General features: G+C 35.6%; 2 protein-coding genes across 2 annotated transcripts; one reads left to right on the top strand and one right to left on the bottom strand.

Moving 5' to 3' along the window:
• Positions 1 to 1,986: 1,986 nt before the first annotated feature.
• On the bottom strand, positions 1,987 to 8,849 carry gdi1 (GDP dissociation inhibitor 1). The gene is made up of 11 exons (XM_056268197.1): positions 8,560 to 8,849; positions 7,091 to 7,198; positions 6,673 to 6,772; positions 6,369 to 6,503; positions 5,893 to 6,091; positions 4,791 to 4,922; positions 4,593 to 4,692; positions 3,796 to 3,967; positions 3,436 to 3,580; positions 3,123 to 3,177; positions 1,987 to 2,722 (listed from the first exon to the last, which is right to left on the bottom strand). The coding sequence occupies exons 1-11, from the start codon at positions 8,602 to 8,604 to the stop codon at positions 2,570 to 2,572; spliced, it is 1,344 nt and encodes a 447-aa protein (XP_056124172.1). The 5' UTR covers positions 8,605 to 8,849; the 3' UTR covers positions 1,987 to 2,569.
• A 1,024-nt stretch (positions 8,850 to 9,873) lies between these two features.
• atp6ap1b (ATPase H+ transporting accessory protein 1b) lies at positions 9,874 to 15,207 on the top strand. Its single transcript, XM_056268196.1, has 10 exons — positions 9,874 to 10,027; positions 10,276 to 10,402; positions 11,167 to 11,241; positions 11,341 to 11,534; positions 12,309 to 12,340; positions 12,481 to 12,566; positions 13,284 to 13,531; positions 13,621 to 13,671; positions 13,809 to 14,046; positions 14,911 to 15,207. Exons 1-10 carry the CDS (start codon positions 9,903 to 9,905, stop codon positions 15,118 to 15,120), a joined length of 1,386 nt encoding a protein of 461 aa, XP_056124171.1. The 5' UTR covers positions 9,874 to 9,902; the 3' UTR covers positions 15,121 to 15,207.
• The last annotated feature ends 1,521 nt before the right edge of the window (positions 15,208 to 16,728 follow it).

Here is a 16,728-nt window from a genome sequence, read left to right as displayed (position 1 = left end):
GGACTGCAGCTTTAAAGAAGTGAACATGTTTATTCTGCAAAGATGCATTCAACAAAAATATTACAAAAACATAATGTTCTTTTGAATTTTTTAGTCATCAAAGAATCCTAATTAAAAAGTATCACAACTGACACTGATGTTTCTAGCACATCAAATCAGCATATTATAATGATTTCTGAAGGATCTTGTGACACTGAAGACTGGAGTAATGATGCTGAAAATCTTACCAACCCCAAACTTTTGAATTGTTGTGTATATCAGTGCCTTTTTATCATGAAATTAACCCCTTCAAATTTAATAAATGTATTAAATATTAGCTTTGGGAAGAGATTATTGCAGAATGATCAAATATTTTTCTAAGCTTCCAGTTAGTTTGCATAAATATATGTATATGCATCCATTTAAAATAATATGAGAGAATTGTGATTTTAAAATATTTTTACATTATTAATGAGTATTGAATGCTTTACTTTGTCCTGTAAGGAAAAGGAAATCCTTCATATGTGCAAATAATCAAACATAACCAAAGAAAGATTTGTTTTATTCATATTTATTTTTGTTGCACAAGACTGCTCAAACACGAGATGAAATTCACAACTTAAAATCGTCGAGTTTGTGTGTCAGTTTTTTTTTAAAGATGTTTAGTTGTTTCAACATTGAAAATGAAAGACAAAATGAAAATAAATACAGTACAAAACAGTTAATCCAAACATATGCAACAATATGCTGGAGAGGTGCAAAAGATAACAAATATAGCAATGCAGCGTAATTCTATTTAATTCCAGTTATCAATAATTCACAATCTAATTTGTGCACTAAGGAAGAGAGTTCAAGACCTGTATGCTTCTATGTGAATCTATAAGGCCATAAGTGACTTTGGCCCAATAAACTTCAGGAATGTTAAAAAACTGTCACACTCCTTGTTTTCCATTAAAAATAAAAAAGGGAAAAAAACTAGCGTCAGAGGCTTTTTTCTCAGCAAAGGCGAATATGGAAAAAAACATGACAATGCTTGTAAATTCTACACTGAAAGCTGTATGGTGAGAATTCAAACAGCACACCATGATCATCTGGTCCAGACTAGTGTCTACTATAACTATTCATGGCAATTCAACTCATTTTGAAACAAAAACGGGCATGATTAGAGATATACCGTAAGTAATGGTGAAAATGACCAGTCAGTTTGTCTTGTGGTTTCAAATAGCCAAGTGTAAATGCAGAGACTACATGTGTCAATCGCTGATAAAATGGAAGATAAATCTAAGATGCAGAGGAAAGCTTAACAGTACACGGAGAAATCCATAGTGTTCATCACAATCAAAAGTTAAAGTATGTATGTAGTATTTAGTTGACTGAGTCAGACTGGTTTACAAAAGCCAGAAAACCAACGGGATATGGCTACTATCAATAACAAAAGATCTGATACTTATTAAATTCACATTATCATTTACTTCTGCAGCTGTGGAAGTGAAAATTGCTTCCACATTCTTAAGACTCATTTCCCGTAACAAACTAAGTGATCGACTTGTTATGCATTTTCGCACACATTTGCGTTCGATAACATCGGTTTTCACTACAAACAAAATGAATGCAGGAGGATGAGGAATGTAGAATTAGGTCATTAGAAATTCTGAGGCCATACAATATTTTTAACATCGTAATGTTAGTTACAAGTTAATGGCTTACAATTCACTTCTATACTGCATATTATACATCTCATTCAATTTAGTTGAATATCCACCAATAATAATACAAAATAATTAAATAACTTAAAAGACCAATGAGTTGTAGAGCAGAAGGATGAGGAATAGGAAATGTAGTGATATGAGACTGTCAGTTCAGTTTTTGATTGCTAGATGTGGCAAAGTCAGATTTAATTTCGTACAACCTTATGCATTTTTACATACTATCAATATCATATTACATCCTTTGTCCAAGTGTCAAAATGTAGTGTTTAATGGTGAGCGTTTAATAATCTTACTATACTTTTGTCAGTGACACTTTCCTAAAGAACAGGAAGGCTGCTGTTCACATGAAGCTGTTAAATGTCAAAGTGACGACAGTATGCTATCTAACAGTCTGAGGACTGTTGGGGATACATCACGAAAGTGGAAGAGAAAATGTTTTAAATCTCCTTCAATATTCAAGGAATCGTTCACATGTATGGGCTTCAGTCAAAGACGATATTCAGAGAACAAAAAGACACGTGTTTCACTTCAACAGGATATTTTGCGCAAACGATGCATACTGCTTGTGTAAGAATCTAAAGTAGCATGTTGGTGTGAGCCCACTTTGTAGTGCAGAGTTGTGGAATGTGAGCGATAGAGCGTTTGTGTGTCTGTGTGCTGTAATAGTATCTGAACAGAGACACCGAAGGGGTGTGGAGACAATGAGCAAAGAGCACTCTGGGAAAGATAAGGCTGGTTGAAAGAGATTTACAACGTCGTTGCATTGTCGATTCTGTTCTGCGTGACCTCTGAACCCAGCCCAGTAAATCCCGTTCAGCCCGCCCCATCTCTGCCCTCCATCTGAACATTGCCTCTCCACTCCTCTGTCACTTCTCCACCCCTCACTGCTCGTCCTCGCCGAAGACGTCGTTCTGTTTACGCTTCATGTTCTCAAAGTCGAAGTCACTGCCTGTCATCCGCTTGTAGATGTCCTTGATGTCGTTACAAGTTGTTTCAAAATGAGTGGTGGCATCGTAGGACCGGGATGCAAATATCTGGAGAAATGACATCAAAACTGGTTATATTTCTGACTGATGCCAAGAAGTGCACAAGAATTTAAACAAGAAATTACTGTAACGTTTTGTTACTGTTATCTAAAACTATTAAATTCGTTTTCATTAACTGAAATAAAATCAAATATATTTTATGGAAAAACTTGGAAATGTTTTCTTGTAAACTAACTGAAATGAAATTGATTTAAGATTTTAGATTTGATTTAAGATTTAAGTACTAAAATGACTAAAACTAAAATCAAAATAAATATTTTTTTATGACAAAAGCACATAAAATGACTAAAACTAAACTAAAATATAATATTTGTTCACTTTTTGAACGTGCTTTTTATTTTTATAATAGTATATAAAGAATATTAAAATAACACCGCGTGAAGCTGACCTGACTGTCTGTCCCATCATCTGTGGGTTCATACATGTCACTGATGGCCACAAACCTGTAAAAATGACAAAATAATAATACAAAAAATCATTGCATTTAATGACTGCAGTGCAGCCATGAGTGAGGAGTGTATTTAAAATATTATTTGATATTAACTGTTATTAAAAGATTTTGTAGACTATAATTTACAAAACTGTGTAAAATCAATATCACACTTGCAGCTGTGCTGTGGAACTGAATATTAGTGCTTAAGTTAATAATGTTGTTTGTTTTTTTACTATAAAACAGAGAATAGAAAGCAAGGTAAACTGACTTTTGGTCAATGGGCTCGATGAGTTCCAGAGCAGGTTCGATTTCAGCTTCAGGATCAGAGGTTTCCACAGTGGTGCTTACGATGGCAATGTATTTCCCCTGAGCCGCCACGTTATGGGCGTAGGAGATCATGCAAACATAGATATCTACATGCAAATAACAACAAAATAAGCGTGAGCTTTTCATGACATAAGCAGCTCAGCTTATTTTTGAAATGAAAGTAAGCAGCACCCTCTAGTGGTGTCTGCACAGTAGTGCATACCTGAATGCATATACATCTTTGTTTATCCTGCAAATCATTCTATGCAAATATTCCCATTTTATACAAATACCACAAGAATCAACAAGTGCTGTCACAAACCTGATTTGCGGTTAACCTGGTTCTGAGGGATGATGATCTGGCAGGAATTGGCATCATTAGTGTTTTTAATGGGATGGCTGAGGACGCAGATGACCCGGATCACCTGGCCTACTTTGTGCACACGGTCCGCTATGTAGCTTGGGTCACAGATGAGCTGTTTGCATCGGGCAACCTTGGAAAAGAAAATTCAAACATAAATTGTGTCTCAAACTTTTCCAAAGAAAATCCTCGCATTATCACTTTGTAATAATAAATTATTTTATTTTATTATTTTTTTCCAATAAAAGAAGTTTGTTATATCCAAGTGGGCCGCACACATCCTGAAAAGTGAAGCCAAAACATTTTTGATCGCCCCGTAGTGGCTGGCTGCAGTATAGGTCATAAACTCCGCCCTCTCCATGTAAACGACTGGGACATGAGACAAACTTAAAAACAAAAATTGCACTTCAAATACATTTTTTTTTGTCATTTTAGGTAGTTCTTATGACGCTGATATATGTTGAAATGTTCGTTTTAGTTAGTTATTTGATGCTATAAAAATGAGATGTAGCGTCATGATTGACAGATTTGCTTGCGATTGAGTCTGCGGGAGTTTGGGCGGGACCTTGATACCGCGGCTCCACCTCACGATCGCTACGGCACAGACTCTGGCTCCAAATGATGTCATCAGCACAAGATGGCAGCTGCCATTTCTGGGACATTTTGGCTTTATTTTTCTACAGTGGAAGGAAGTGAAGACATGTCGTCTTTACAGTTTATGGTCATATCCCACTTCAAAAACAAAACAAAAAAAGTACCTCTCCTTCTGATTTCACGCCCACCACATGTCCTCCCTCCATCACTATCTCATCCACTGGTTTGTTCAGCATGTATGTTCCTCCATAAATAGCACTTAACCTGTAAGTTCAAAAAGCCCATGTTTAAAACATAAGGGCTTCACAGTGACACTCAACATGATTACTTGAGAATGATTGGGTGTGGGAGGGGCCACTAACCTAGCAAACCCCTGAGGCAGCTCCCCCAATCCGTACAGGGGGTACAGGTAGGGGCTCTTTCCGTAACGTGCCAGAGATTCACTGTAGAGTTTGATCCTATTGATGGTCTCCAGACACGGCTGCTCCAGGTAACTAGGAGAAATTCAATTCAATACATTTATCATCAATGCAAACTAATGCATTGTTATTTGTTGACATTAAGGCAAGACACAACAGGTGAATGAATAATAGATAACACCTTACTTCCCCTGTTGCTTAATCACTGTACAGTACTGCTTAGTATTTTTTTGGTTGACATTAGAGTTAAAGGTTTTTACAGAGGGGATTTTAGATGTATCGTTTTAATGACTCTATAAATAAGAAAATACTGAAAAAAAAGAAAGAAAATAAATCACCATCACTGCATCCAATATCGCGTACTGTCTGAGTAGGTACTACATTTGAATTTACTGCGCAAGCATTAAAAAAGTATGTTCTATATGAATGAAATTCAGACATACTACATTCACCATATTGTTACTGTCATGTGACCTACCAGCTTCAGCTGCGATGATTCACTTCCATTCATAAATCCCCTCCAGTGGCCTCATGGTATAGTAAAGTGTCCATCGAATGACACCTCAGAATCTTACTGTAAGTAGTAGCTCATCCGGGGACTAATCGCTTACTGTTTGTCGAATACTATATAGTAGGGAAGTTTTAAAAGAATGTATGTGTGTGTTTGTATTTTAATATGTTAGTGTGTCTTTAAGGAGATTTTAACTCTCCTGCCAGGCTGTTGTTGAAAATAAGAACTTGTTCTAAATAAAGGTCAATAATAATTCGATTTCGGACGCAGCGCATTTTTTAAGGAATAAAATGTTAAATAAATCAGGCAAATGATATAAGACCCCTCTCTAAAAACCTTTCAGAATATAGATAGGAATACAAATGGCCTTTAATAGATCTGTTGTTATTAAAATCTTCAGACACAAACAAATGAAGTGTAGTGAAAAACTTAAATGTGTAAAACAATGGTTATGCCTGTAGCGTGTTGCTTTAAATAATATGTTTTATAAGACTCTTATACACTATGAGGTTTTGTAACACTGGCGACACTTACTCATCTGTCCTGTAGAGGGCCAGGGCATGTCCCGTGAAGTCTACGACGTCCTGTCCTAAGTCAAACTTCTTGTACACTTCTCCCATTGTTGTAAGTTTGGGATCGACACCCTCAAAGGTCTTGGGGTCGTTCTCATCAAAGTTGGCCACAAAAACTAGGAACTTCCGGAAACGTCTCTTCTCAAACATTCCCATTAGGTCTAAGCAACACATGTTTTGTGTCATCTATACAAGTCTGTATATAAATTCTTGATTTATTCCTACAGTTAAAATGCTAAACTGTAAAAAAAAACTTTTTCGAAGTTATAAATAAAAGATTATTGGAGTACGTTTGACAAGAAAATACTATTTCAGTCTTTCTACTTCAAAATTTCATTTCAATTCAGTGTGTTACTTGCCGTTTCTTTTGTAATTATTTATTCATTTACAAGCAATATCTGAGTAAAAAAAAATTCTTTCCAGTGTAGCTGTACTTACTTGAAGCCAGTGCCTCTGTCTCAGTAGAGGGCACTTTGTAGATTTTTCCCCCTTTATACACGAAGCTTCCCTCAACCACTTTGAAGTCAAGATATCTGGTCACTTCAGTGTATAGAAGCATCTTAACTAACTGACCTTAAGGAAGATAACAATGACAAAATGTGATTGTGCATCATTATTCAGAAAGCTAGCTGTTACAGAAAAATTACAAAATTCCATGAATTAAGGGGCAACAATCTAATCCCAAAACATGTTTCGAACAATATTCTCACACCAACAATTATGCTACTTAAGTATTTTTTACCATTGGCCATTAAGAATTTAGGAATAAGGTCCACATTCCAGTCTCTTCCTCGGCCCATTGACTCTGGGGGGCTGTCTGAAATTCCAAATCTCTTATAGAGCTGAGAAACAAAAGCATGTAAAATGTGAGTGCATGCATAAAAAACAAGGATAAATGCAACATTTAAATATCATATGATAATATTTTTGAAGAGGGTGTCCATTAATAGATTTTTTAAAAATAAGTACATATTATTCATTTTTTATATACATTTAAAATGAATATAAATATTTATATTAACATAGAATATTAATTTATGTAACAACAATACACAGATTTTTATTATACTTTTATTCTTCAACAAAAACATTTCATAGTTAATGTGTGTAAAATCAAGCAGACACGAAATAAGTAATAAATGACTGTGAAACATCCTCACCTCCTCCAGGGGTGTGATAGAGGAACTTTCACCACCGTAGTATGGATTTCTGTCCATATGCAAAACTTTCTTCCCATTCACGGACATGATCCCAGAGAGAATACATTCCTACACAAATTAACATCATTCAGTTGAAATAATCTGTGATGGATATATATATATATATATATATATATATATATATATATATATATATATTTTTATTCTATTAATCTGCTGAGATGGGCCCCGGTATCTAGCCTTGACTTCCGCGTTGAACACTGGGATGCGAGTCACCCGGAGTCACCCCACCCATCTAGTGATAGAAAGTCCGAGTCATTTCCACGAATCGGTTCCTGTGAACAGTCCTCGGTGTAATGAAGCGGTTCGCAAACCGAATTATTCTATGATTCGTTTACGTCATTCTGACATCCTGGCGGGGCCAATTTCGTGAAATTAGATAATTGTAATTTTCAGAGTTCCAGTTCAGTTTGTTCCAGTCGTGAAAAATAATCTAGAACCTAAATATGATCGATATTTACATTAAACAGGCTACTATAATTTACATCTTGGCTGAAAAAGTTATAAATCCAATTCTTTGTGTGCTAAAACTATCATATAATCAAGTCGTAAACATATTACCAGTACGTATTTCAAAAAATTATCGGCTGTTAATGATTCGATAACTGAGGAACCCCTCGGGTAGATTAATTGAAAAGATTCGACTCAAAAGAACAATTCGTTGCCGAATCGGACACCGCTACACCCATCCAGCCACGAGCCGCAGCCCAGATCAGCCCACAATCCTCCATGAGAAAAATAGAGAAACGTATAATGTAAAAACACTTCTGGTTTTTATCGTTCTTTTGATTAGTAGTAATGCTGCTTTTTGCACCTATTTTTCCAATATCAAGTTCTCGTGTCTTTTCAATTTGACCCTTTAAAATATATCAATTACAAAAAAATTCACTAAACCCTGTCCAAAAGGGATGAATTGCAAGCAACCTGTGAACTAACATCAGTTAAGCACAATACAGCTTCGTCGCGGCGTTGGCGACCCGTAAAAGGAGAAATATATGCTATAAACACATTATGTTCCCCTCTTTCGACGCACGAGCAAATGGGATACCTGATGCCACTCCTTGGAACCAGACACTGAGACGAGAATCAGTCATTACTTTTTAATCACCGCTGTCATGTCAATGTAATGATGCAGCCGCAATGGCTTTGAAATTTCGGGGGAAGATGTAATTGGTAAGGATTGCACTTGTATACAGGTAGAAATTACAATAAATGCTGGATCATTATTACACACACAGTATACTGGTCCAAAGGATGCGTCAGCAATAGGCCCTCGGGTTCAATCTAACGCAAAGCATATATTCCTACAGTCACATCTCTGATAACAGCATTATAAGCATACGAGCATCAATCGACAATATCGTCATCTGTTTCATCTGAGTCATTAGTGACCTGAATGCGTTACTCACTGTGAGTCCGGTGCCCAATACGATAACATCATATTCCTCATCCATGTTGTATTACAGTGGATCTCCCTTCTTTAGCCAAATTTCCGCTGCAAAAAAAATCTGCAAAACGGTGTTGATGCAATGAAATATTTATGCAGAATCAGTCTGTTGTCCTATTGCCGACAGTAAAACGAACTCTTTGCAAACAGTTATCGCTCGAATGATTTGATACGTATCACAATTGTTCACTGACTGTGGTGCGAGTCGCGACCGGCGAGAACAACCAAAGATGGCCCTGACCGCAGTACGGGCTCCAGCGGTGCGGAGACATTCGCAAAATAATATAGTGCACCTCCCAAAACGGAGATGATCACTGTTGTTCTGAATGTCATCAACCCACAATTACAAATCAGCCACAAGTACAAGTGCTTCAAATATATTAGCGATAATTCAAATCCCGGGTAGTCTTAAGTTATTTCATTTGCATGTACCCATCCTACAGCTGAATGGCACAGGGCGCAGTCACATTATCAGATATCCCTCCGCCAACAACACTGAGGATGAAGATTTTCTTAATAACGCGTGAATTACAGTTAAGTGCTGATGATAAAGATAGATGAGAGCTGTTTTTAGTGCTAAGGAAACGCAAATTAATGTTCTATATTAATGTTCATAGTAATAAGTGATCTGTTAAGATAAGCTTGATTAAAATGGAAATATATATGACAGAGGCTGTCATATTTCAGCCCAATAAAGCGGTCCTGAAAGTACAGTGTCGTCCTTTTGCACTCCAGGTGAAAAATAGCGAGGGCTGACCAAGATTGATTCCTACAGTAAAAGAGATCGTGCAGTTTGAATAACTTTATGATAAATAATACAAAGATAACATTTTTGATAAATAAATAGTTTACAATGTGGTCAACCTTTTTTTTTTTATACAGTCCATGGGTCAACCTAACAATTTATTTTACAATGTACAGCGGGGCACTGCAGCTTCTCTTTCTGAAGATAGATAGATAGATAGATAGATAGATAGATAGATAGATAGATAGATAGATAGATAGATAGATAGATAGATAGATAGATAGATAGATAGATAGATAGATAGATAGATAGATAAAAGTTAAGGATCAAGTTAAATGAATGACTGTACAGTGGTTGTATTCTTTTTCCTTTTCAAAAACGTTGCCCTAGTAAATAATACAAATATATTTATCCATGAGATCATCTTGCGCCGGCGCGCTGCTCAGAGACGAGAACGAATCATAGGAACGAATCGAGTCAGAAGGGAATCACATGATTGAAGGAAAAAACACAGTCACGTGATCATCAGCGCTCTGCCATTCACGTGACTCTCCTGAATAATGACGGAAGTAGGAGTGCAGCGTAGTAGTCTCTCGACAATGGCCTCTACTTCAGTTTTATTATTTATCTTTTCGATTTATAGCTGTTATGCTCAAGTGCCTCTGCTCATGTGGACCAGTGATGGGTACGTGACACGTTTGTTTCTTGAATATTGCTTTTACATTGTTAAATAGTAGCTACACCAGAACATTGCTGTGGCTTTCTTATTTATGTTCAGGCAGCTGAATCAGCTTACACTACAGTGACTTGGTAGACTGTCGATAAATTGGAAACAAAGCGCTTGGTAGAGGCTGATTACTGTGTACAAAGTTTCATGTCATCCTGTTTCTGTTGAGAACGTTTGCAAACTGAATGATATCTTTGTCAATACAGCTACAGTATGCCACATCTGGCTCAACCAGCAGCTGGTCAGGCTGTGTCTGGTGGGCAGCTGTTGTCTTATCTGAAATCTGCCTTGTCCACTGCTCCTCACAATGTGCTGCTCTTCTTACAGGATCAGGTAAAAAGGCTTCATATTAATGCCACCCTAATGCATTCTTGTGTTTTTATCTGCTTTTAGAGATAAAGTGGAATATAAAAACAGTTTACTGTGTGATCAATGTAGGAGCAATGTATTTTACATTGCGGAATTATTAGTAAAGCAGCTTCTTCCTCTAATTCTGATATTTTTACTCTCGTTGATACTGGACTTGTCAGTATAGTGTGACTTTGAGCCACAGTCTTACTTCCCCATCCATCTTCCCTTGGACATGCCAGTATTTCATTACAGTACAAATGTGATCAATTGTGCATTGACATGACAACATTTATTTTGCATTATTGCAATATTAAACCCCAGAGAGTTGAAACATTGGCTTAAACAAGTGTGATTGGTAGATATTATCAGTGTATATGTAATCCGAGTCAGTGTCGTTATTGAAAAAAAAAAAGTAGTTTTCAATGACAAGACTATACATATATAAAACACGTTTTTGGTAGTTGAAATAAAAGTAAAATAGCTGCCAAAACATTTTTAATTTTCTTTTAAATACTAAAAGTACTAAAAAAAACACAAAAAAAAACAACAACAAAAAAACGTATAATATACCAAAACGACAAAAGGACATACCAAAATTAGTACAAATGAAACTAATAAAAAATTAAAAACTTATTATAGAAAAACAGAATTAAAAATATTAATTAATAGTATATAAATAATAATTGAATCCATTTATGCCATGTACTGTAACAACTGACTCTTGTTGCCTGCTCTCCCCACGTTAGCTAAGTATAGATGACTTCACCATGTACGGTGGAGTTTTTGGGAACAAACAAGACAGTGTCTTTTTAAATGTAGAGGTGGGTGTGCCCTTTATATTTTTTAAATCCTCAAAATATATCACATCTAGATTTTTCTCTAAAATTCTCTTTTAAAACTTTTCTCTCTTGGTATTCAAGTCAGCACTTCAGACATCCTCCAGTTCTCTGATGCTGCCAGCCCTGGACTGGTCTGCATCGGATTCAGTCCTGGAACTATTCCAGGGAGAGCTGGGTATCCCAGCAGTCCACATCAACCCAAGCACCCTAAAGGAAATCAAGCTGAACACCGCACAGCCTTCACTGCTGGTTGTCCATCTCCCTTACACTGCTGGGTAAGATGTTCTGTAATGCTATTTCTATTACATACACAGTTTCTTGCAAAAGTGTTTTTTTACGCTACATATTACATTTTTTACGCTACTTTTTCCAAAAAGAATCGATACTTAAAAAAAAGAAAAAAGTATTGATTATTTTTGGAAAAAGTAGCGTAAAAAATGTAATTATACATTTGTTACAGTGTTATTATACATTTATTACAGTGTTATTATACATTTATTACAGAGTTATTATACATTTATTACAGTGTTATTATACGTTTATTTTAAAATGTAGCGATTCACTACTTCTGAAAAAGTATCAATTCTTTTATGAAAAAGTAGCGATTCTTTTATGAAAAAGTAGCGATTCTTTTTGAAAAAAGTAGCGTAAAAATGTAATTATACATTTGTTACAGTGTTATTATACATTTATTACAATGTAATTATACGTTTATTATAAAAAGTAGCAATTCACTACTTTCGAAAAAAGTAGCAATTCATTTTTGAAAAAGTAGCGATTTAACTGAATCTCAGTCAGTCAGCTACACTGTTTAATTCTGAATATTATATTTTATTCTGGTCCGCTTAACGTTATAGTTTTCTCAGAGTTTAGGCTCCTGTGTAATTGTAGCCTAGGCTATTCAGCAACTCAAACATACCAAGCCAACAATTACTAAAAACACACAAAAACTGATTTTGCACGGGCATTGCACTAGTATAAATAAATACTATAATAGTATATAAATAATAAGAAAATAACACTTTGACTTTGCTTTGTTGAAATATCAGGGCTCAATCAAAGGAATTGCTTTTGAAAAATGGTGAGTAATTATGTTTCTTTTTTGATAATTATTTTAATATATATATATATTGCTTTTAATGTTTTAATTCTAACTTGATGCCATGTGTTCATCAGCATTGCTGTACTATAGTATATAATATTTGTTTTCTTTTCTTTTAGATGAGATCATTGGAAAGGTCGTTGACCTGTTCAAATCTCAGGACGTGCCTTACACCGCTGTATACACCGGCCTCAAGCCCTCCAGAGTAAGTCATCACATTTACATTTATTCATTTAGCAGATGCTTTTATCTAAATGAGGAACATCACAAGGACAAAGTTAGTATGTACTGCACTTTTGTCTATTTGTTCTCTCACACTATAGGGCTTTTCACATTCACACTTGAATTAATTAGTCCTGGTTCATTGTAAACCCCAGGTAAATGGAATCCTGGGTTATCTTGCTTCACTTTTCACTGTTCATAATTTACCCATGGTTAACAATTAATCCCTGGTGTTCATAAACTGTCGTTTCACACTGTACATTCCTAAACCCTGCATTAACGTCTTTATTTGCAGTGTCAGTGTCATGGACTGGATGAACACAGTACACAATATGGTTACGTAAAGGATTGCGCATCCTCATAATATTGTCGACTGTATTATCAAGTTTATCCTGAATTTTGGACTATAAAGGTTTATAGAGGAGTTTTACTCAAAGCTGAAACGACTACCGGTACTGTTTAACGAGCTGTGTTTCCGTGACTATCCAAAGCATGTGAATATGAGGCACGCGATTGGCTGTCTGTTGCTAAGCATCTATACATAACATTCTCACACCGCATCATTTCACACTGTACACCCAGTGGGGTTTCATAACAACGGGTAAAAAGTTGTGCTAACATTGTTTCTAAATTATAAGCGTGAAACGTTCCTTTACCCGTGGTTAAAAGTGTGTTTTTTTCATTTATCCTTCTTCTACAGGTCATTGAGGATACCCCAGTAATGGCAGGAAGTTTTATGGGCCGATCACTACTTCAGGCACCATCATCGCCGTCTGTGAAACCTCCAGTTGTCTTCAACAACACAGCGGGGCAACCCTGCATCTTGCTGTGGGCCGACACTCTCCTCGCAAGCTTCCTTGGAAAAGAAATTGATCTGGGAAAAGACATTTTTAATGGTTCTGCAGCTCCTGACCTGACTGGTTCAGTTTGCAATGAAACACTGTCAAGGTCAGAAGCATTATCAAGCAGTAATCAGTATACATTTCAACATCGTTCACTGCTGTTTCTTAAAAGTATAAAAATCTTTTGTTTTTCAGACTCGTCCTGAATTACCAAAATGTTCTGGATTTCCAATCCCTCCAGCTTATGTGAGTATTTAACACATAATCCGTCACTGACATGCATCATTTGTGGTTTTGACGAACAGGATTCACTGCCGCTGTTGGATATGATGTGCATGCTCTCTAAAAGAGAATAATTGGACTTTTTTAATACTTCCTTAAAGCTTCTCTATGCGCAAGATCTTCTTTCCTGTGTCTGCTCGCAACTGGACGGTCATGGAGCAGGTGGTGCTGGAGTATGACGGACAGAGGGCGATCTTTAACGCCAGTGCTGGTATCTACGCTCCTGCTGAGTATTCTTTCCATTGCCAGAACGTAAGCAGTGTTCAGAGCCCCCTGCTGGTGCCTCGCAATGCTACGGACAACGCCACCCAATGGAAGCTGACCTTCACTGATTTTCAGGTACTACTATGGTTTTCAGGTGCATGACTGGTGCGGAGACCTGGAGGGCAAAACATTCATAGAATAGGCCTGTCAATTTTACATCTGTTTCAAGCCACGAATATTTAGATCACCTCATGCAAGTTTTGGGCACTTATAATCCATATACAGCACCTGCTGCAGTTTCATTCACTAAAAACAGCAGGACATTCTAAAATGCGGGTAACACTTTACAAAAAGTTTCATTAGTTGATGTATTAACTAACATGAACTAACAATGAGCAATACATTTGTTACCGTATTTATTAATCTTTGTTAATGTTAGTTAATAAAAATAAAGCTGTTCATGTTAGTTCACAGTGTATTAACTAATGTTAACACATACAACCTTTGATTTTAATAATGTATTAGTACATTTTAAAAATTAATATTAACTAAGATTAATAAATGCTGTAGAAGTATTGTTCATTCTTAGCTCATGTTAACTAAAACAGTGTTATTAAAAGATCGAATTCAGTAATGCGCCTCATTGATTATCCATACTAAATATAGGCGAACCCAGAATATGAACGCAACACACTAAATAGGTAAGCGTTTTCTTTATAATGGTTTTCTATGGAAAACCGCTTAATGAGAAACTGCACGTTGCGTTTATATTTGGGGTTTATCTTTTGTGCTCATTCAATAAGGTGTATATTTGAAAGTGGTCTTTTAATGTCACTGTCTTATTACATTTGTATTTTGTACAAACCTGGTAAAAAACGTTTTACCCTCCAGATGGGCGTTCCTACAAGGATGTGACGTTACGTGAAAATTATGAATTGCAGTGCACAAAAAAGACCTCCCCATAATGCAGCTGATTGATGCATCATTTGTTTCCAACAGATACAAGGTTTCAACGTTACTGGTGAAATGTTCTCGTATGCCAGCGATTGTGCAGGGTTCTTCACTCCGGGGATTTGGATGGGCCTGCTGACCTCTCTGCTCATGGTGCTCATTCTTACCTACGGCCTGCACATGATCATGCAGATTCACACCATGGACCGCTTTGATGATCCAAAAGGCCCAGCGATTTCAGTGCCTCTGAGTGAATGAGCTGTGATGTTGTCAAACTGTAAAAATATCTGAAATTTCTGGATCTAGCATGATTATTTAAATGTCTATGTTTATTCAAAGGCAAAACTGAATGTGTCTTGTAGAAAGTGCTGAAATTATTTTCACATCTCCTTTACTCAATAAACTTTGATAATACTTTACAATAAGGTTCAATACGTTAACTAAGAGTTTTATGCAATTGCTAACATGAAATAACATTGAGCGTTTAAAAAAAAAAATCATTGTTAATTTCTAATTAATAAATATATATAAACTTTTCAAGTTGTATACATTAACATTTATTTATAAATGTGTAATGAATATAAAAGTGATATAGATTACTAAACGCTGTAAAATTGTTCGTTTACTTATTATCATTAGTTACCCAATACATTAACTAATATGTAATCAATAAATGTAACCTTTTGTAAAGTCTTACCAAGGTTTCACATACACATTTCAGTACACATACAGTGCACGTTTCTCTGTCTAGTGGTAAACTAGTCTTATGAACGCAATTACATTTTTTGCATTACAGCAACTTGCACTGTTATCTTTAGGACTACTGTTTTTTTTTCTTAATCTCATCTTTTAAAACTGGTGGTTTATTTCTCACATTGTACTAGATTTGTATGTTTATGTAGTTGTACATTTAAGATTTGCCAATATTGAATTATGCCAAATATGCAAATTAAGTGCCTAAGATGAACCGATCACTGTTTGGACAATGAAAAGTGCTAAATCATAAAAACAAGCCATTAAGCTAAATTGTTTTATTGGCCATTAGACTGACTAATAAAAGTGCAAAAAGTACCCAATATTCATGTATTTTTAATGGACACCATGTTTGAAAGATATAAGAAGACTAAAATTGAAAAAATATAAAAATGTAAAGTTTTATAAAAGATTAATGCAATATACCAGAATTTTGCTGTATCCTGTGTAACTTGATGTAAATTTAATTGAAGTGACTATTTAATAAGCTCATAGTAGGACTCATGTTTAGTGTAACACACTTATTTTACGTGTTTTGTTGGGCATCGTCATAAAACAGACTGCACATTTGAATTAATATCCAACATGGTTTTCTTCAGCAGATTTACTATGTTATGATCGTTTCTGTCTCTAGATGAAAGATTAAACTACTACAAAACATTGAATATGTTGACAATGTGAATGTTTATTGACAGCAATGTATGATACAGAAAGCAGCTGTTTTGTTACTATGCTGGTTGAATTTTTCATAAAGCAATTGGTCATGCAAAAAGTAATTTTACAACATTACACATTTGTCACAAACAGCCATTTTGCCAAATCTAATAAATTAAGGGAACACTTGTCAAATAAGGTATTTGCTCTTGATCATTTGTACCTGGCTATCGTCACTTAAGCATTAAGTTCAAATAAAGTTGAATCCAAGTCTTCTGTTTTGATTGTGGAGCTTTTATTTTGAGATCATCCAGGCCCCCAGACAGCTCAGTGAAATACAGATTTGTAAGACACATGAGATGGATTTAGATTTGATTATGTTGTATTACAGCATTTATAATATGAAAAGGCCAAGCCAGTGTATTCCTAGTTTATAATGAAAAATTAAGCAGAACCATG

Source organism: Rhinichthys klamathensis, unplaced genomic scaffold (assembly GCF_029890125.1).
Source record: "Rhinichthys klamathensis goyatoka isolate OS25496 unplaced genomic scaffold, OSU_Roscu_1.1 h1tg000269l_1, whole genome shotgun sequence".
NCBI classification, from domain to species: domain Eukaryota; kingdom Metazoa; phylum Chordata; class Actinopteri; order Cypriniformes; family Leuciscidae; genus Rhinichthys; species Rhinichthys klamathensis.
This window is presented reverse-complemented; position numbering and strand designations above follow the sequence as displayed.